This window comes from Tachyglossus aculeatus, assembly GCF_015852505.1.
Source record: "Tachyglossus aculeatus isolate mTacAcu1 chromosome 12 unlocalized genomic scaffold, mTacAcu1.pri SUPER_6_unloc_1, whole genome shotgun sequence".
Taxonomy (NCBI): domain Eukaryota; kingdom Metazoa; phylum Chordata; class Mammalia; order Monotremata; family Tachyglossidae; genus Tachyglossus; species Tachyglossus aculeatus.
This window is the reverse complement of record NW_024044828.1, coordinates 22,715,720-22,736,394: the sequence shown is the minus strand read 5'-3', so window position 1 is coordinate 22,736,394 and position 20,675 is coordinate 22,715,720. Positions and strand designations below refer to the sequence as shown.

The window sequence follows — 20,675 nt, the reverse complement described above, 5'->3', positions numbered from 1 at the left end:
GGAGGGACCAGGGGCCGGACTGCGGCGGAGGCTGCGGCGGGGCAACGCGGGGCGGGGCGGGGCGGGGCGGGGCCGGACCGGAGGGGACCGGACCGGAGGGGACCGGACCGGACGGGACGCAGAGCCGCCCATCGGCCTCCCCCCTGCCGGGGCCCCGCGGCCCGGGAGCCGGAGCCGGAGCCGGAGTGGCAGGGAGGCCGGGGACAGGGAGGCCGGACCGGGCCCCCGCGCCAGTCCCACCTCCCGGCAGGGCGAGGGAAAAAGCCCGGCCAGAGCCAGCAGCAGCAGCAGGAGGAAGAGGAGGAAGAGGAGGAAGAGGGGGCGGGGGAGGAGGGAGGGGAGCAGGGGGGCAGGCGACCCGCCTGGCCCCTCCCGGCCAGAGCCGTGGACCCGGGAGACGCCGAGGCGCCGAGCCCCGCAGTCATGGTGAGTTCTGGCCGTTGCTTCCCCCCGCCCCTCCACACCCCCCCCCCCCCCCCCGAGGCGACCCCTAATTCCTTCGGGCCCCTGGACCCTCAGCTGCCGATTCCCAGTTCCTCGGCCCCCCGGATCCCTCGCTCCTCAGCCCCCCGGCCCCCGCGGCATTCGCTTCTCCCCCCACCTCCCCTCCCCGGTTTTCCTTTTCGCTGGCTCTAGAAGGGTGTGTGTGTGTGTGTGTGTGAGAGAGAGAGAGAGAGAGAGAAAGAGAGAGAGAGAGAGAAAGAAAGAGAGAGAGATTTCACCCATGGCTCTGGAAACGTGTGAGCATCTGTCCGCTTATGTCTCTGTCTGTTCTAGACTGAGAGCCCGCTGTTGGGTAGGGACCGTCTCTGTTTGTTGCCAACTTGTACTTCCCAAGCGCTTAGTACAGTGTTCTGCACACAGTAAGCGCTCAGTAAATACGATTGAATGAATGAATGAATGAATGGAAACGAACCCATTGTAATTGGGGGCAGGTCTCACTCTGAGTGGGTGGATGTCTCTGTGCCTGACTTTGGGCCACTGTGTGTCTTTAACTTGAGTGTGTTGGTGTCTCTGGGTGCCTGACTTTGGGTTTCTGGGTGTCTCTGAGTGGGTTGTTGTGTTGGTGTCTCTGTGTGGTTGAGTGGATCTCTGTGTGTCCGTGCTGGTGTCTCTGCGCGCCTGACTTTGAGTCTCTGTGTCTCTGACTCCGTGTGTGGGTCTCCGACTGAGTGTCTCTGTGTGTCTCTGTGTGCCTAACTTCAGCTCCCTGTGTGTCTTTGACTCCGAATGTGTCGGTGTCTCCGTGCCTGAGTTTTTCTGACCCTGAGTGTGTCGCTCTCTCTGCATATCTGACTTCAGCTCCCAACGTATCTTTGACTCCGAGCGTATTGGTGTTTCTCTTTGACTTTCGGTCTCGGTATGCCTCAGAGTGTATCGGTATCTCCGACTTTGGGTCTCTGTATGTCTCTGCGTTAGCGTCTCTGTGTGTCTGACTGTGGGTCTCTGTGTGGCTCTGTTTCCGAATCTGTGTGAATCTCAGTCTCTCGCCCTCTCTCCTCCCTTTCCCCCTCCCCCTCCCGGTCCTCTCATTATCTCTCCTTTCCCCCACCCCCACCCTCCTTCCCAACCTTTCCTGTAACTCCGCGTCCTCGCTCCGTCTCCCCATCTCGGTCCGTCGCCCTCCCTCCGTCTCCCCATCTCGGTCCGTCGCCCTCCCTCCGTCTCCCCATGTCGGTCCGTCGCCCTCCCTCCGTCTCCCCATCTCGATCCGTCGTCGTCCTCCCTCCGTCTCCCCATCTCGGTCCCCCAGCTTCGGTCCGGCGCCTTCCTCCTAGCGGGCCCGGACTCCGGCCGCGGCCGCCAACGGGAGGGGCTCCGGCCCGGCCCGGCCCGGCCCGGCCCGCCCCGGGGCCATGAGAACTGCGCCCCCCCCGCTCCCTCCCCGGAATCCCCGTATCCACGGGACCCTGGGCTGTGGTTGGCAGGGGGCGCGGGACGGGGGCGGCCCTCCCCTCCGTCCCCCATGGGAACCAGCCGGGCCAGCTGGGCCGGGAACCGAGGAGGTCGCGGGGGGAGTGTCGGGGGGCGGGAAGGCTGCCCCTGCGGAAGGGGGGTGGGGAGGAGGGGGCTGGAGGCCAGGCGGCGCTGGGACCGACTGATGGGCGACCCCCGGCTCCTTCCAGCCGCTCCGACCCCTGAACTCCCCTCGCAGCTCTGGGCCCTCGGGCCTCGTGGCCCCTCCCCCCGCGGCTTCCTGTGGGGGCGGGGGTGCTCGCGGCCGTGAGCTCACCCGCCCCTTAATGGGTTGCAGCTGCCTCCGTGCCCCCCCCCCCCCTTTTCCTCTCCCCCTCCCTGCTCCCAAATTCAGCGGCGGGGGGCCGGAGCCGCGCTCTCTCACGTGACTGAGCCGGGTTCCCCGATCCAATGTCCGTGTGTCCTCTGCTTGGCCGGATCGCCTCCAGCCTATCCAAGGGTCCTGGCTCTCCCGTGTTTTCCCATTGCGCGCGCGAGCGCGTGTGTGTGTGTGTGTGATCCCTGTGTGTCTGGTCTGTCTGAGTTTCCGTCTGGGGATTTTCCGCCTGTCTGTGAATTGCCTGTCTTGTCTGAGTGTCCCCCACCTAGATCCCTCGGATTCCCTGGCAGCCTGGGTGTCCCCTATCTTTGAGTTGTCTGTCTGTCCCGATCCCCTCTGGGCAGCCTGTGTCTGTATAAATCTCCGGGAAGTCCGTGTACACCTTACCTGTCTTGCCTGGGTATTTGTCCCCTGCCCATGCGTCTCCACCTCTGGCAGTCTTGACCCACGGGGAGCAGTCACCCCTCCCTCCCCTCCCACCCTGCCTCACTTTCCTTCCCACCCTAGGGCAGACACTGTGGGGCACTGGCAGAGTTGGCCGCTGGCTCCAGCCCTTTTTCCCCCCAGGAGCCAGAGCCGGTGGAAGACTGTATCCAGAGCACACTGGCCTCCCTGTACCCACCCTTTGAGGCCACGGCCCCCACACTCCTGGGCCAGGTGTTCCAGGTGGTGGAGCGAACGTACGGTGAAGACGCCCTGCGCTACACCCTGGATTTCCTAGTGCCAGCCAAGCACCTGCTCTCCCGCATCCAGCAGGAAGCCTGTGTGAGTTACAGCAACTGGCAGGGCTGGAAGTGGCCCTGGCTGGGATTCAGCACAGCCACTGGGGACTAACCTAGGCCCCAGGGCCCCATCAGTCAAACACCTGAAGACTGAGGCAGGGACTCACCCAAATGCTAATAAATGAATCTTGGGTCGTGAGAGTCAAGCTTATCAATCGTACAGCCCAAGCCCTGACCCTGATCCTAGCCCTAATCCTAGCCCTGACCCTTCACCCTAGGCTTTTCCTAAACTCCTAGCCCAGATGACCAGATTAAAGAGGGTTGGGATGCATAGCCTGGGGGGAGGAGGTTATGGTTAGGGCTGATGAGGGGCAAGGCCAGGCAGCATCCACCTTGGCCATTCCCTGCAGAGCAGGAGTCAGACAGTTCAACCCAAATGAAACACACCCATGTGCCCCCTCAACATCTAGTGGACTGTGGTGGGGGCTTGTTGCGGGGGGGGGGAGGGGATAGGCAGATGTCTATGAGAGAATATCGTGGGTCCCAGGACATTGTAGTGAGAGAACAGGACAATAAACCCAAAATCAGGGCATGCTTCTCTGTCCCATCTCCCCCCGCCACCACCACCTGGCACTCCTGGCACTCCCCATCTCCCTCATCTTTTCCCATCTCTTGCCTCACTCTGTCTGTCTCCCCACAGGCCCAGTACAGTGGATTCCTTTTCCTCCACGAGGGCTGGCCACTCTGCCTGCACGAGCGGGTGGTGGTCCAGTTGGCCTCCTTGCCCTGGCAGCTGCTCCAGCCTGGTGACTTCTACCTCCAGGTCGTGCCCTCGGGGGCCCAGGCGCCCCACCTGGCACTCAAATGCCTGGCGCCAGGGGGGCGGCAGGTGCAGGAGCTCCCAGTCCCCACAGATGCCTGTGCTTTCCTCTTTACCCCTGAGTGGCTGCAAGGTATCAACAAGGACCGGACAGCTGGTCGCCTGACCACTTGCCTTCTGGCTGCCCCCGAAGGGATCCAGCGCCTGCCCTGGGCCGAGCTGGTGTGCCCACGCTTTGTGCACAAAGGAGGACTTATGGTGGGGCACCACCTGGGGCCCCCTCCCACGGAGCCCCTCAGTCCCCCGCCCCCGGAAGTCTTGGGGGCCCGCAGTCCCGGAGATGGACACAACGCGCCAGTCGAGACCCCAGAGGGGGAGTACGTGGAGCTTCTGGAAGTGACGTTGCCTGAGCGAGGGGCTCCCGGGGCCATGAGGGAGCCCCCCAGCCTGGTCAGGACTCACACGGTTCCCCCACGCAAGGGGACAGGGGGCAGAGGGCGGCACCGGCGGCACCGGGCCTGGCTGCACCAGAGGGGCGTGACGGAGCCTCGAGGCCAGAGTGGGGCCCACCTCCTGGAGGAGGGCAGCAGCCATGCCGCCCCCAGCCTCCCGCTCCTGATGGTTGAGTCTTCCTCCCAAGGGGAGGAGCCCGGGCCCCCTGACCTTCCGATCCAAGCCCCAGTGGAGACGGAGTTGGAGGCTGCACCTGAGGGGCAGGAGGAGGAGGAAGAGGAGGCTGAAGGGGCCAAGGGGGATCCGAGCCAAGGGGATGATGGTCTACCTGGAACCCTTGAGCCACCAATCAAAGGGAACAGGAGGAAGAATCAGGAAGCAGGGCCGGAATCCACAGGGAGCAGGACAGGCAGCTCAGGGTGGGAGGGGGTTAAAAGTACCCCCAACCCAACCCAGCCTGCCATCAGCTCTGATACCCCAAGAGAAGACCAGTCCCCGGGGTCCAGCCCGGCCCGCGAGCCATCCTGGCCGGAGAAGGTGGCGCCGGAGCCAGAGAGAGAAGGGGAGGGGAAGCCCGGGACCCCTGCCAGCCCGCAGCCTGCGGAGGAAGGAGACAGAGAGGCAGAGCCCAGTGGACAGAGTTTGGCATCTGCTGAAGGTGAGAGGGAGCAGACCAGAGAGGGATGGAGGCCAGGGCCGAGGGAAGAAGGGGAGAGAGCGAGGGAGGGAGGAAGGGAGGAGCCAGAGGATGGGGGCTGTTGGGAGGCAGGATTAGGGCTTTGGATTGGGCACCGGGGGGGTGGGGGGCGTTCGTGGAGGGGCTAGGTCTCAGACCAGGCTCCCCCTGAATTCATTCAAGCCCCGGCTCCTCCGCACTCAGCTCCTGACTCCAAAGTGACTCCAGACTCCCTCTCCGATGCCCCAGAAGTGAACTGGGACCTTCTGAGCTCCGGACTCCTCCTGCTCACTGGTGAGGGACACTAGGGAGGAGAAGTAGAAGTGACCCAGAGGGAAGGGGGGGATGACAGCTGCCCCCCAGGCACATGCGGTTGAGCCAGGCTTATTCTCTCCTGTCTGGAGTCCACAGGTGGGGTAGACCAGAGTGGACGGGCCTTGCTGACCATCACTCCCCAGGACACCGCCCCTGAGTCCCAGCCCTCCCAAGAGGAGCTGAGTACTGCCCTCCGCTATTTCCACTCATTGCTCAGGTAACTGGAAGTGACCCTGCTCCCTATCGTCATACTGACCCTCTGCCCCCATGGACACTGACCCCTGCATCTACAGCCACTAAACCCTGACCCTGACCCTCGGGGCAACAGAACCCTACTCTTTCAGTCCCCTTACTCTCAGGATACCGACCTCCTGGCCACTAGGACATCGACCCTTGCTACTATAGACACGGAACTCCTGCTGCTCATGTTGTTGACTCCTAATTCTAAGATCATTGATCCAGGACTCTCAAAACACTGACCATCTCAATCTTTCTGTGATGCTCTCTGACCCCCCTGTGCTTGACCCATTTCTCCCAGCATTCTTGGCATTAACTCATTCATTCACTCACTGCCCTGCTGGCGGTAAGACATACCTCTCCTCTCTTAAACACCATCTTGCCACCACTGCCTGAATGGCAAGGGGCAAGAAAAGGTGCACAACTCCTGGTATGCAAGATATTCACTCTCATTGGCAGTGTTGTCTTCAAACCAAAAGCTAACAGTTCTGGGAGCAGAGCACTGTACTGGGAACCCACTGTGTGCCAAGTGCTATATGGGGCACCAACTGTGCACTGGGTGCTTACTAAATGTCATGTGCTGTACTGGACACCTAGAGTGCCAAGTATTAGTATGTATACTGATCATAGTATTTAATGAGCACCCACTGGGTGAAATCCACTGTACTAAGTACCTGGAAAAGTACAAAAACAAGTGGCACATTATCCCTAGCCTATGAAGCTTCTAATCTAATGAGGAAGACAGACATAAATTATATCCATACAATGAGGATGAGTGGAAAAATCTTAATGCAACTAGTAATAGATGAGTAGATGGATGGAATATGAACACCAATAGGAACATGAGTCAAAGATGACAGTTGGAATGACTTGATCAACCGGGTCCATCTCCCCCATCCTTAAAAAGCTCTCTCTCGAACCCAAGCCCCTCTAGCTTTTGACCCATTTCCCTGCTCCCATTCCCAGACAAACACTGGAGCAAGTTGTTTACACCCACTGCCCTTAGGTCCCCGGCAGCCAACTCATCCCTTCAGCCAATTACACCATTGATGAATTGCTAGGGCGTTCATGTATGTATGTGTACTCAAATTATTTATTTTGATCACCCTAGTTGCTGATATTTTTATATTTGTCTCCCCCATTAGAATGTAAGGTCCTTGTGAACTGGGAATGTGTCACTGTATTTCGGGGCTTCCCAGTGCCTAGCCCAGTGCACTGCACCAAGTGAGAGCTCAATAAATGCCACTACTACTATGACGACGACGACGACTACTACTACTGTCCCCAACTTCAAAGCCTTACTGAAGGCAAATCTCCTCTGAGGCCTTCCCTGACTAAGCCCTCCTTTCCTCTTCTTCCACTCCCTTCTGCATCTCCCTGACTTGCTCCTATTATTCATCCCCTCTCCCAACCCCACAGCACTTATGCACATAGCTGTAATTTTATTTATTTATATTAATGTCTGTCTTCTCCTCTATACTGTAACCTCACTGTGGACAGGGAAAGTGTCTGTTATATAGTTATATTGTACTCTCCCAAGTGCTTAGTACAGAGCTCTGCACACAGTAAGCATTCAACAATTATGATTGACTGACTGACTACTACTACTACTACTACTACTACTACTACTACTCACTCTCTTCTTGGCCCACGACAATCAGCCTTTCGACCCCTCCACTCCACAGAGGTTGCACTCTCTAACTTCACCAGTGATCCCCTTGTAGCTAAATCCAATGGACTGTACTCTGTCCTAATCCTCCTTGACCTCTTGGCTGCATTTAACACCAGGGACCATTCTCTTCTCCTGAAACCACTACCACACCTCAGTCGTACTGACATAGTAATGACCTAGTTCTCTTCCTACCTCCCTGGCCACTCCTCCTCAGTTTGGTTCGCTGGCTCCTCTTTCACCTCTCATTCGTTAATGGTACGCATCTCCCAAGTCTCTGTCCTGGACCACCTACTATTCTCACAGTATACTCACTCTCTCTGGGAAGTCGTCTGCTCACATGGCTGTGGATGACTCCCACATAAACCTCCCTAGCCCTGAACTATCCTCTAACCTATAATCCCACATCTCTTCTTACTTCCAAGACAATTCCACCTGGATGTCCTGCCAGCCTCTCAAATTTAACATGACTAAAACTGACCTATTCATCTTCCCTTCTAAATCTACTCCTCTTCCCTAACTTTCCCATCCCATCCCTGTCGATAACACCACCATCTTCCCGGACCCAAGAGCCCATAACCCAGGCATCATACTTGACTTCTCACTCTTGTTCAATTCTCATTTTACTGCCAAATCCTGCAGATTCTGCCTTCTCTTGGATTTGCCACTTCATGTCCACCCAAACCACTTCTGTACTGGTAGGAGCTCTGGTCATATCATGGCTAGACTACTGTATTAGCCTCCTTGCTGCCTTCAGCCTCTCTTCTCTCCAAACTATATTATATGCTACATGCTACGACTCCTGAAGCAACCCTCTGCCCATACCTCTCCACCTCTCAAAACCCTCCACTGACTTCTCCACATCAAGAATAAACTCCTCACAGTTAGCTTCCAGGCTCTCCACTGACTCATCCTGACAACCTCATATATCTGTTCTCATCATCCACTACTCCCTGCCTCACTCTCTTCGCTTTTCCCAAGCTCAACTTTTAACTGTGCCTCGCTCATGACTCTCCCTCCTCCATCCCCCCACTCATGTTCTTCTCCTGGCCTGGAATCAATCAAACAATCAATGGAATTGAGCACTTACTGTGTGCAGAGCAGAGTACTTGGAAGGAGACAACAAGAGTTGGTGAACATATTCCCTGCCCACCAAAAGCTTAAAGCCTAGAAGGGGAGACAGACATAAAAATAAATTACGGATATGTTCCTAAGTGCTGTCGGCCTAGAGGGTGGTGAATATCAAGTGCTTAAAGGATATAGATCCAAGTGCAGAGGCGACACAGAAGGGAGAGGGATTAGGGGAAATGAGGGCTTACTTGGGGAAGGCCTCTTGGAGAAGATGTGATTTTAGGAGGGCTTCGAAGTTGGGGAAGTGAGGTGGTCTGTTATGTATGAAGGAGGAGGGAGTTCTAGACCAAAGGGAGGACCTGGGCAAGGGGTCGATGGTGAGATAGATGAGATTGGAGTACAGTGAGGTGGTTGGCATCGGAGAAGTGAAGCAGGTGGGTTAGAAATCAGCACGGTAAGATAGGAGGGGGCGAGCTGATTGAGTGCTTTAAAGACAAGGGTAAGGAGTTCTGTTTGAATCAGCGGTAGAATGGGCAACCATTGGACGTTTTTGGGGAATGGGGAGACGTGAACTGAATGGTTTTGAAGGAAACTGATCTGGACAGCAGGGTGAAGTGAGGACTGGAGTGGGGAGAGACAGGAGGCAGGGAGGTTAGTGAGGGGGCTGATGCAATAGTCAAGGCAGAACATGATAAGTGCTTGATCAGCACAGTAGCAGTTTGGATGGGGAGGAGAGGGTGGACTTTACTGCTGCGTGTAGCTGAGAGGTCGAGGAGGATTAGGATGGAATAGAGGTTGTTGGATTTGGTAAGAAGGAGGTCACTGGTGACCTTTGAGAAGGCAGTTTCCATGGAATGAAGGGGACGGAAGCCAGATTGGAAGGGATCAAGGAGAGGAGAATTGGAGGAGAGGAAGTGGAGGCAGCAGGTGTGGACAACCGGCTCAAGGAGTTTGGAAGAGAAGTCATAGGTGGGAGATGGGGCAATAACTGGAGGGAGGTGTGGGATCAAGGGAGGGTTTTTTTTTAGGATGGAGATACATGAGTATGTTGGAAAGCAGGGTGGAGGAAAGCCATTGGCAAGTGAATGGCTGGAGATGGCAGGCAGAGAGGGAAACAGGAAAGGGACAAGTCATTTGATAAGGTTGTGAAAGGATAGGGTCAGAGGCACAGGTGGAGTGGGTAGATTTTGAGAGGAGGTGGGAGACCTCCTCTTGAGATACTGCTGGAACTCCCTCCCTCCCTCCTTCCCCAAGTACAAAAGGCCACAGTGCTCCCCATTCTCGGACAAGCCTTCCCCGATTAATTCCCAGCCTTCCAAGCCATGTAAACCCATCCACCATCTCTAGCATTATTTTCATCCATCCTCCTCGTAGGCAGGGATTGTGCCACTCCTCTGTTTTGAACTGCCCAAGTGCTTAGTGCCAGGCGCTGCATCCTATAAGGTTTCAGCAACTGCTATTACTACTACTAGGGCAATATAAATTAGTTAAGGAAAGCTTTCTGGAACGGGTACGGTTTCAGGAGGGCTCTGAAGATGGAGAGAGCTGTGGTCTGGCAGATTTGAAAGGAGAGAGAGTTCCAGGCAGGGAAATGTTCATGAGCAAGGATCGGAGGGGAGAGAAGAGCATAAGGACCAGTGAGAAGGTGACAGGAGAGAAGAGCTCAGGGACTAGCAGTCACTGACCTTGCCTCCCTCAGACCCGGCCCCCGGCCCCCATCTCCAGAGGACAGTCCCATTAACCCTTTTGTTCCCAAACAGATCAGAGCTGCAGACACTGGGGCTGTCGGTGCTGCTGGATTTGCGCCACCCTGCTCACCATCCCCCCCTTCCCCTGCCCCCTGGCCTCATTCCTGCCCTGCGGGACCTCCAGGTACACCCTCCTCCTCGGTCCTCCCCACAGCTCTAGGACTCTGCTTCTCCCCTCGGGCCTCCAGGCTCCTCTCTCCCCTCGATCTCTCCCTAGGGCTCCGGGGACCCGGTGCTCATCCAGCGGCTGCTGATCCTGACCCAGGGTGACCCTCCCACTGACCTTGCTGACCTCCAGGTGTGGCTCCACGGTGGGGGAGGCCGGCCGAGCCGGCGCACGGGCTACCCTGAGGCCAAGGAGTCGCCGGGCACTGACCGCTCTTCATCCACAGCAGGAAGCCGAGCTGCTGTTGGAGCGTGACCTCTCGAGTCTGCCGGAGCAGGAGGAACAGCTTTGGGGCCTGAGGGGGCACCGGGACCTCTCTCCCCGGGCCTGGGCCGAGATTCACCGGGTGAGGGTCGGGTCCCCTTCTCCTCCCCCCTCCCACCCACTCACCCACCCACCTGCCCCGAGGCCTCGGCTCCAGGGGCAAGGGGGTCTCCAGGGGTCCCTGCGACTCCTCGAGTCTGAGTGCCTGCCTTGGACGCCAGGAGGTGGCGCTGCTGAGCCAGTTATGCCGAGAGGTTCTGCGCTCCGTGCGAGAAGCCATCGAGGAGCTGGAGACAGATGGGGTGACCGAGCCTGAGAAGGAAGAGGAGGAGGAGGACGAGGAGGAGGAGGAGGAGGACAAGGAAGAGGAGGTGAGGGGTGGCCTAGGGAGGGACCAGAGGCAAGGAAGGGATCGGGAAGCGGAGTGGGGAGAGGGACAGGGACAGGAGGGGAGAGTGGGTGGGAAGAGGAGAGTCATCGTGGCCCTGGCAGGGAAGAAGAGAGAAGGAGCTGCCCCAGCTCTCTCTCTCCCAAACCCTTAGGGGATGTTGGGGTCCCCGGAGCCACTGCGGAAGCTCCTGGAAGACCCCAGACTGGCACGGCTACAACGGGAGGGAGGGTCCACCCTGATGAAGCTGCGCATGACCCACAGCAGCAGGTGCAGGGGCACGGGGAGGGAGGAGGGATGGGAGAGGGGCGTTAGGAGGACAGGAAGGAGGGAGGGGACGGGGGGGAGGGGGGGTTGAAGAAGGAAGGCAGCAGAAAAAGAAGGAGGGAGGGGAAGGGGAGAGGAGCAGAAGGAGCACGGGAAGAGAGGGATGGGAGAAGCGAGGGGAGGAGGAGATGGGAAGGCGGCGGGGAGGAAGGGAGGACGGGACGAGAGAGGGAGGGGAATTGGGCGGGGGCGAGGCGGGGAGGAGTGGGGGGCAGCCGCCGCTCAGGTCCCCGTCGACCGAGGAGGGGGTTGGGGGCGGGGAGGGCCGGGGGGTGAGAAGGAGGGGTCCCAACGGCCCCTCCCCGCCCCCCGCCCCCCTGGCAGCGTGGAGGGCCCGGCCCCAGCCGTTCTGTACCAGGAGGTGGACGAGGCCATTCATCAGCTCGTGCGCCTCTCCAACCAGCACCTGCAGCGGCGGGAGCGGCGGCAGCAGCGCCAGCGCCAGCGGCGGGTGGGTGCGGGACGGGCGCCCCCGCCCCAGCCCCCGCCCCATCCCCCGGCCCCCGCCTCCCTCCCTTCCCCCGCGGCCGCGGCCTCGCCCTTCCCTTGGCCACCGCCCCAGGTCAGGCGGGCCGTGGGGGGCTTCCCCGTCCGACCTGGTCCTCTCTCTCTCTCTCTCTCTCTCTCTCTCTCTCTCTCTCTCTCTCTCTCCCTGGGCCTCCCCTCCCTTCCCCGCGCCAGGCCCTGCGGTGGCTGCGCGGCCCCGGGGAAGAGCAGCTGTTGAGCTTCGGGGAGCTGGGAGACTCGCTGTCCAGCTTGCAAGAGGCGGAGCTGCGATTCCAGGCCTTCGGCGCAGAGGCCCAGGTGAGCTGAGGGAGGCCTGGGGAGGTGGGGGGAGAGGGCAGGACCACGATGAGCGGGTCGTGGGAGAGAGGCTGGGGTGCAGGGAGCAAAAGCCAGCCCCCGCCATGGCCAGGCAGTCTTCTCCCGGCCACGACACAGAGCCGGGGCAGGACCCAGGCCAGGACCCAGAGCCTGCGTGGAAATGGATTCATTGGATAGGGAGCGCAAACTCTCCTATTTCCGGCCCAACGTGAAGGGGACCGGGGGTGGGGTGGGAGGGGTGGGCAGGGCGCTCCCCTCAATACCAGGGGGAGGAATCTCTGGCCCGGGGTGAGCTTTCCCCTCTGCCCCCTGGAATTGAGCCGGGAGGTGGTCGGGGGAGCGGGCCGGGAAATCTGCCCTCTATCTTGGGGAGCGGGGTCTCTCCCCTCTGTCCCGGGGAGGGTAAGAAATGTCCCCGCTGGCCCCGGGGGCCTGGGAATGGAGTAAGGAGGGGCCCAGACCTGGGGATCTGGGGCTGAGTCCAACACCGTCCTAGACTGTAAGCTTCTTGTGAGAAGGGAACGTGCCTACCAAATCTATTATGGGGTACTCTCCCAAGCGCTTGCTACAGTGTTCCTCACACAATAAGTGCTCAATAAATTGATTGGTTGACTGTCCTCAGGAGCAGCTAACTCAGGCCAGGTCCTCCCTGACCCAGGAGGACCTGGCTACCCAGCAGTCGCTGGAGGACTTTGAGCAGCGGCTGGAGCAGACGGAGAGCAACCTGCACCGTGCTCTACGCTTGCACCGCTTTTTCCAACAGGTGGGCTCCCCCGGAGTTTCGTCCCCTCATTCCACTCCACCCTGTCCCGCCTTTCCCTGTCTTCTCCCCCGTCTCCCCTGCCCCTACCCCCACACCTTTCATCCTCAGCCTTCTCTGGGGGAGAGGAGAAAGGGCTTGACCAGAAGAAGATGGAGAGGGGAGCTAGTGGGGAGGGCGTCTTATGTACCGAAAGGGGAAGGGAGGGAGGGAAGGAAGGGGAGCCGCCGGGGAGAGGAGCAGGCAGGGAGGGAGAAGAGCAGAAAGGGAGTGGGGTGACAGAGAGAGCAGAGAAGGGAAGGAGGGAGAGAAGCAGAGAGGGGGGAGAAACAGAAAGGGAAGGAGGGAAGCAGGGAGGGGAAGAGGGAAGGGAAGAGGGAGGGGGGAGGGAGGGAGGGAGGGAGACCCACCACCACCACCACCACCTCCCCAATCTCAACCCCTCTTCTCTCCACGATCCCCCCGCAGGTCCACCAGTGGGCTGACGAGGGAGCCGCCCGGATCGCGGACACGGGGGCAGGGCCGGGGTTAGGGGCAGGGCCAGGGCCAGGGCCAGGCCGAGGCACCCCGGAGCCCAGCGCGGGAGCCTTCCAGGAGATGCGGGCCCTGGCGGTGGAGCTGGGGCAGCCGTCGGCCCTGCGGGAGTGGGGCCGCTGCCGAGCCCGCTGCCGGGAGCTGAGCCGCCGGCCGAGCCCCGAGCAGCCGCGGCGCGGGGCCGAGGCGGAGGCGGAGGCGGAGGCCGGCCCCCGGGGGCAGCGGCGCGGGCCGGGGCCGGGCCGCCGGCGCCGAGCGGCCCCCAAGCCCGGCCGCGGGGACCCCCAGCCCCACCCCCCCAGCCCCGCCAGCAGTCTCGGCTCCTTGCTGGGCTCCGGCAGCCCCGAAAGCCCCCCGCCCCCGGCCCTGGCGCCCCGAGGGTCCTGCGCGGAGGACAGTGAGGAGGAGCAGGAGGAGGACGACGGGGAGGAGGAGGACGGGGAGGAGGAGAGGGGGGCGGCGTCGGCGGGGGGCTCCCGAGGACGGCCGCCCCGCACGGTGCAGATCCGCGGCTTGGAGGTCAGCAGCACGGAGGTTGTGGACCGGACCTGCTCTCCCCGGGAACATGTGCTGCTGGGCCGGACAGGGGCCCCCGAGGGGCCCGCCGGGGGCGGCACCCCCATCCTGGAGCGAAAGCGCAGCCTCGGGTGAGCCCCGAGGCCGTAACCCCCAGGGCCCGGCCCCCGAACCACAGCGACCCCTCCTCCCTCGGGCCCCTCCCCTCTCCTTCCCCCTCTCCCTCCCCTCTCCTTCCCCTCTCCCTCCCGTCTCCTTGCCCTCTCCTTGCCCTCTCCCGCCCCTCTCCTTCCCCTCTCCTTCCCCTCTCCGTCCCCTCCAGCCCTCGGCCCCCGAGTGAGCCTCGGCCCGGCCCCTGTGCCCGCAGAGCGCAGAAGCGGCTGGTGGCCGAGCTCCTGTCCTGGGAACAAGAGTACGTGTGTGCCCTGGGCGAGCCGCTGGCCCCCGCGGGCCCGGAGCTGAAGGCGGAGTTGCGGGAAAAATGGAACACGGTACTGGGGGCCCGGGAACGGCTGCACAGATTCCACCGGCTCCACTTCCTCCCCGAGCTGCAGGGCTGCGCTGCCCGGCCCCTGCGGGTGGGAGCCTGCTTCCTGCGCTACGTAAGTGCCCCCACCCCCACCCCCACCGCCCGACCATCCGTCTGAGCCCCCATTTGGTCCCACGTCACTCCAGTAGCACTCTCCTCTCCCCTTACCCCAGCCCCCTACCACCCGTCTTCCCCGCCTCTGGGTTCACCCTGGAACCCAGATCCCGGATCCCTCTCGGCCTCAGCCGCATCTCTTCCCCCAAGTGCCCCTGGTGGCACCTTGGTTTTCCCCCAGGAATCGCCCTCTCCCCACTTTCCCCTCTCCTTTAGCCCCTTCCCACGGCCCGTACGTGAAGCCCTTGCCCCTTTGCCTCCTTCCCCGCGTGGGCAGGGGGACCAGTTCAGCATGTACACCCAGTACATGAAGCATCGGCACGAGTTGGAGACCATGCTGACAACCCTCAGCACCCCCGCCAAGGTGATCCCCCCCACCCCAGTGCCTCTTTTCTTCCCAAGGTGATCCCTCCCCCAATGCCCTGTTTCTCCCCCACCAAGATGACCCCCTCACAGCGCCCCATCCTTCCCCCACCAAAGCGGCCCCCCCCCCCAATGCCACCATCCCTCCCCAATGAAGGGGACCCTCCTCTCCACCTCCCAACCCCCTCCCCCGCCAAGGTAATCCTTTGGCTCTCAGCAACCCTTCCCCTAAGGTACCTCCAATGCTGACCCCCGACCTGAGAGCAGATCCAGGATCCTCATCCCCAGCTGAGCCTAAATAAGGTTCTCAGAACCCCTCCCACCAAGGTATCGAGACCTATGTATGACCGCTTGGTTGGGGTTAACCCATCCTCCCCCCCACCACTCTAAAGTGATGAAGTGGAGGAACTGATGCTCTGAATTTGCCCTGACGAGCTTGGGGAAGCCCCCCCCCCCCCCCCCCCCACCTAGGCCATCTTGTCCCCTTCCCAGCAACCCTCTCTCCCTCCCTCTCTGGGTCCATTGTCCCTGAGGGGCTGTGGAGATGACCTCAGACTTCCTCCGATCCCAGGGCTCGGGTCCCAGTGGTCCCAGCGGTCCCAGCGAGTGCTGCCCCTCACCCTGGCCCCTTCAGCGACCCCTGGAGCAGCTGGGTCACTATGGGCGGCTGCTGCGGGAGCTGCTTCAGGAGGCGGGGTCCGAACGGGGACCCGAGCACCAGGCCCTGGCAGCGGCTTTGCAGTTGCTGCAGGATCAGGAAGAGGAAGGACACAACCTACTAGCTGTGGAGGCCGTGCGAGGCTGCGAGGTGACGTTGCCTCCACCTTCACCACCTTCGCTGGGACCCACCCTGCCTGCCTGCCTGCCTGCTTGCCTGCCTCCCCCCGGGCCCCGGCCCCGGTCTACCCACCCTGACCCCGGCCTGCAACGGTCCCAGCCCCTGCCCCACCCCGCCCACTGCAGCACCTGCCCCAACACACCCACCCCGCCCACTGCAGCACCTGCCCCAACACACCCACCCCACCCCCAGCATGCTTGGCCCAAACCCAGCTCAAAGCCTCTCTACCCCTGACCCTAACGCACGCTTGCCCCTGAACCTAAGCCTAAACCTTCAACCCTGCCTTTTCACTCTCTCTAACCCTGCCCTACTCCAATGGCCCCAACGTGGTTCACCTAAACCTCATCTCAGATTGGTTTACCCAACCTAGATGTCACCTAGTCTCAGTGCCACCCTGACGCCTACCCATCCTCCTTTCCCATTCTCTGTCCTGCCGGATTACTGTTTGATATTTGCCCCATCTCAGCCCCCCAGCACTGCTGTACACATCCTTACACCCTGCCATTTTCCCTATCTGTAATATATTTTAACGGTCATCTCTCCATCTGGACTGTAAGCTCTTTGTGGACAGGGATAGTGTCTACCAACTCAATTGCACTGTATTTTCCCAAGCGCACAGTAGAATCCTCTGCACACAATGCAGCACCAGGAAGAGTCCTTGGCCCGCTTTGGAGAGCGCTGTACTGAGCAGTTGGGAGAACACAACTGAGTTAGTAGACCGCCCCCCCCCCCGCCCCGCCCCCCAACACGCACTTCCACTCACTGTCCCTGCTCCATAGGTGGACCTGAAGGAGCAGGGCCCCCTGCTGCTCCGCGACACCTTCACCGTGCTCTGTGGCCGTCGGAAAAGCCTCCGCCACGTCTTCCTCTTCGAGCACCTGCTCCTCTTCAGCAAGCCCAAGGGTGCCGAGGGCAGCGCCGGCCCCTTCGTCTTCAAGCAGGCCTTCCAGGTACCCTCAGCTCGATCGGGCCAGAAAGCCACGGCCCCCGACGGCGACGCAGGCTGCTCGAGAGCCCAGACCTGCTCTAGGTCCCGGGTGGGCGATCCAGCGTCTGATCTGAGTTGAGGGTCACCCAGGGAGCGGGGTCCTGGGCGGCGTGAGGAGCAGACTTCGGCCAGGGATGGGGCTGGGATGGGGGCTCCAAGCTGCTGTCAGAGGTAGCAGGGGACAGAGCCCCCCCCCCCACCACCACCACCACCACCACCACAAGGCCAGCTCGGCTTCAGCCTCCCCACCGCCCCTTCCGTAAGGGCCCATGGGGTCCCAACTGGTGGGCTTCTAGGGTGGGGCTCCCCGCTCCAGTCCGGCTCTTCCTCCCGTCACCCTCCTCCCCGGCAGACGGCTGACATGGGGATGACTGAGAACATCGGTGACACCGGGCTCTGCTTTGAGCTGTGGTTCCGCCGCCGCCGCTCCCGGGAGGCCTACACGCTGCAGGCCGCCTCTCCGGAGCGCAAGCACAAGTGGACGTGTGCCATCGCCCAGCTATTGTGGAGACAGGCGGCCCACAGCAAAGGTGAGCGGGGGAGGGCCTCCGGGCGAGGTGGTGCAGAGAGGGCAGGGGGCAGGGACCCTGGAAAGCAGAAGGGATGGAAAACAACCCAGGGCAGGGTTGGGGGTCAGGGCAGATAAGGCCGTGTTTTCCCAGATATCCGGGTGCAGCAGATGGTTTCCATGGGCCTTGGGAACAAACCATTCTTGGACATCAAGGCCCTTGGGGAGCGAACGCTGAGCTCGCTGCTCACAGGGAGAGGTGAGGGGAAGAGTCATAAAAGAGGCGGGAGGCAGGAAGGACGGAGGGAGGGAGGGAGAAGGGGCAGGAGTGGGTTTAAGGCAAAAGGGTGGGGAGAGAATGGGCGAAAGGGTGGGAAGAGAATGGGCCGTATGAAGCGGGTAGCAGACACTCTCTAGGGTTGGGGGAAAATGGGCTGCATGAAGGGAGTGACAGCCAGGCTCCAGGGTGGAGGGGGCACCGGTCCGACTAGCCCACCCCTCACAGCCGCCCGCACCCGGGCCTCCGTGGCCACTCCGTTCTGCGAGCCCACCAGCCCCTCTCCACCGGGCCTCTCCCCGGGCTCCTGCTCGCTGCCTGCCCGCATCGAGGAGGCGACGGCGGCATGGGAACTGGACGTCCAGCACATCTCCCTGGGTGAGGATCCCCTCCATCCTCTGGAGCCCCTATACGGGCCGGACACTGCCTCCTCTCAGCCGGTGGTGGCCGAGGACAACATGCTGAGGTTAATGAGCCTGCATCACGGTTGCTAGGGTAGTCTTCGGAGCTGTCTGAGGCTAGGGAATTGCTATGTTGACACCTCAGCTTCTTAGGATTGTTGTATCTTGGTTACCCAGCAATCCTCACAGCTTCCTGTTGTTTCCTCCTTGCCTGCTAGAACTTCCTCTCCCTGGGGAAGAACTGCCTGCTCCAGCGTGGCTGGGGTGAGGAGGCTTATGGCTTCCCGATGCTCCGGATTTGGGGGTCTTTTCCAGTTCTGGTCGATCAATCAGTCGTGTTTCTTGAGCTCTTGCTCTGTGCAGGGCCCTGTACTAAGAACTTGGAAGAGTTCAGTGGAATTAGCAGGCACGATCCTGCAGCCTGGGGACCCCAACCCTCTGGAGGGGGTCTGCCTGTCCGTTCATCGGCGAGCCTTTCCAACTGTCCATTTGCCTGTAGCCGCCTCTCTGGTTTCTCCTCCCTCCAGCCTCTGAGTCACCCAACTCGTCCGGAGGCACCCCTCCAGGCTCAAGGAACATCTCCAGCACACCAGATCCCCACCGGGGTGGCAGCCCCCATGCCCAGGCAAACAACGTGGCCTTAAGGATGCCCTGGCCGGTCAGTCCCTTGGGCAGGGATGGTGGGGGGGAGGGACTTCCAGAGATACTGGGCTCAGAATCTCCAATGTGGGCTCTGGACAGCCAGGACCTGGAAGCCACACAGAAGGGGAAAGCTGAGGGAGAAGAAGAGCCGTTGACCAGTTTACCGAACAGGGACTGAAGTTTACCAAGCTATGAAAGGGGTTGATAAAGTAAACACGGATTTGTTGCTCACCAAATCCAGCCCACTGGGATGAGGGGTGGCCCCGGTTAGAAGGTTCCAAATGAGGAAAAGAAAACACTTCTTCATGCGGTGGGGACAAGCCCACAGACGTCATTCCCACCGGAAGCTGCGCGGGAGGGCAGGATCAAGAGTTTCAAAGAATTGACTAAAGTCCTGGAGGAGAGGCCCAGTATGGGCCATAGGGTTTTGGAAGGAACCTGATGCCTCCGTCGGTGAATTCTTAGGGCTGGATGGACCACAGGCCTAGCCCCTAACAGCCTCTGGGACTGAGGAAACAGACCTGAGGGACATGTGACCATGTCCCACTGTTGGATAGGGACCGTCTCTATATGTTGCCAACTTGTACTTCCCGAGCGCTTAGTACAGTGCTCCGCACACAGTAAGCGCTCAATAAATATGATTGATTGATTGATTGATGGGGAAAGTCAGGTCTGGAGGGACAGGAAGGGCAGGGGGCCAAAGCTGTTGAAGGAGAGATAGAACTAGGCAGAACTGGTGTTTTTAGGAGGGAAACCCAGCTAGAGGGTGAAATGGCGATGAGGGAGGTAGAAGAAAGAGCTAGGGAGAGGTTGCAGAGCTAGGAGGTGGGAATCAAAGCTGAGAAAGGAGAAGAAAAAATGAGGGGGGAGGAGGAAAACAAGCAGAGAAAAAAAACAGGTTGCTGTGGGGTGGTTCCAAGCTGAGGGGAGGGAGACAAATTGGAGGACGAAGCAAAGCTCTGCAGAGGAGAAAAACCTGAAGGAAGAGCTTGGGGAAGAGTCTGAGTTGGAAAAAAAGAAGAGAGACTGAGCCTGAAGAAAAGAAGAGGCTAGGTAGGGAGGGAAGGGGTAGGCGCCGGAGCTGGAGAGCTGGTGGAATCTATGGAAGAAAGCAGAGGAGAGTCCTATTCACGAGGACTGCCAAAAAGAGGGGTATTTCAGGAAGGTGGATCTGTACGTGCAGGGGCGAGGAGGTCTGCGGTCCAAGGCCTCGCCTGACGAGAGGGAACCAGGGAGGTCATTCCCCCCACCCACCTTACCCTTGCCTCTCTTTCTCCAGAGCCACAGTCGCACCTCCAGCGACCCCATCACCCCGCTGTGACCCGGAGCCTGGGGTGAGTCACCCTCCACTCTGTGGCTCTTCCTTCCCCTCTGGCCTCGGGCCGCCACCCCCCCCCGCCGCCTCACCCGGCTCTCGGCCTTGTCTTCCAGAGGAGAGCAGGACCGAGCCTCCGCAGGCATCGTCACTGGCGGTGGCGGCGGCGGGGGCCGAGGGAATCCGCGACACGGATGGGCCATTGCCGTTCTACATCTTCGACTAGGGCACGGCGGGCGCCCGCATTCTCTTCTCCCCCTCCCGCCGCCGCTTAGGTGCCTTCTCTCCCCCAGCCCCACCCACCGTCGGAGCAGGGCTGGCTATCTCACCTCTGCCTTGCCCCAGTGTCCCGAACGTCCTTCTGGACAATCTGTCCCTCTCCCCGTCCCCAACGCATTCTTTCTCTTCCTCTCTCAAACCCTGGGGCCCGAAGAGTGGCTGAAAACCGAGCTATGCAAACGAGCGGGGGTAGGGGGTGAGGGGGCCTCCTCCATGTAACTTCTCCCCAAAGCCCCCGTTGGGAAATTAAATCTGTCGACCGACTCGGCGAGCCCTTGGCCAGGGGCCCCCGAGAGTCCTTGGGAGGGAGGGGCGTTGGGCGTCCTTCCTCCAGGGCGGTTGGAGGGAGCCGGGCGGAAACAGGGAGGCGGCTCCTCGTGCCCGACACGCGTTTATTGGAGAATCGGCTCCACCACAATGCTGGGACCCAAAATAGCGACGCCTACGGGTCCCTGCGGGGAGGGAGAGGGTTAGGGTTCCCCTCTCTTCTGTCCGGTACAAAAATAAACTCTCCCGGCTACGGACCAGCGAGGCTTGTCGGCCCCTCGGCTGCCCCTAAGGCACTGTGGCCCCTCCGGCCCCGGGCCCCGGGCCCCGGGCCCCGGGCCCCGGGGAGGTGCCGCTCCAGCCGCTC

The 20,675-nt window shown here is 60.9% G+C and overlaps 1 protein-coding gene across 4 annotated transcripts; it reads left to right on the top strand.

The window, feature by feature from the left end:
- The first annotated feature begins 345 nt into the window (after window positions 1-345).
- On the top strand, window positions 346-20,564 carry ARHGEF40 (Rho guanine nucleotide exchange factor 40). Of its 4 annotated transcripts, none has more exons than XM_038741018.1 (24): window positions 346-426; window positions 2,864-3,061; window positions 3,719-4,949; window positions 5,172-5,261; window positions 5,379-5,499; window positions 10,020-10,131; window positions 10,225-10,305; window positions 10,400-10,519; window positions 10,659-10,808; window positions 10,980-11,095; window positions 11,477-11,603; window positions 11,834-11,956; window positions 12,600-12,740; window positions 13,206-13,918; window positions 14,155-14,389; window positions 14,708-14,794; window positions 15,365-15,601; window positions 16,411-16,581; window positions 16,972-17,149; window positions 17,282-17,386; window positions 17,633-17,782; window positions 18,333-18,463; window positions 19,727-19,781; window positions 19,879-20,564. In XM_038741018.1, exons 1-23 carry the CDS (start codon window positions 424-426, stop codon window positions 19,766-19,768), a joined length of 4,662 nt encoding a protein of 1,553 aa, XP_038596946.1. In that variant the 5' UTR covers window positions 346-423; the 3' UTR covers window positions 19,769-19,781; window positions 19,879-20,564. The 4 variants fall into 4 exon arrangements, with proteins under 4 accessions (XP_038596946.1, XP_038596945.1, XP_038596944.1 ...); XM_038741017.1 differs by having other exon boundaries at window positions 5,151-5,261; window positions 10,403-10,519; XM_038741016.1 differs by having other exon boundaries at window positions 5,151-5,261.
- The last annotated feature ends 111 nt before the right edge of the window (window positions 20,565-20,675 follow it).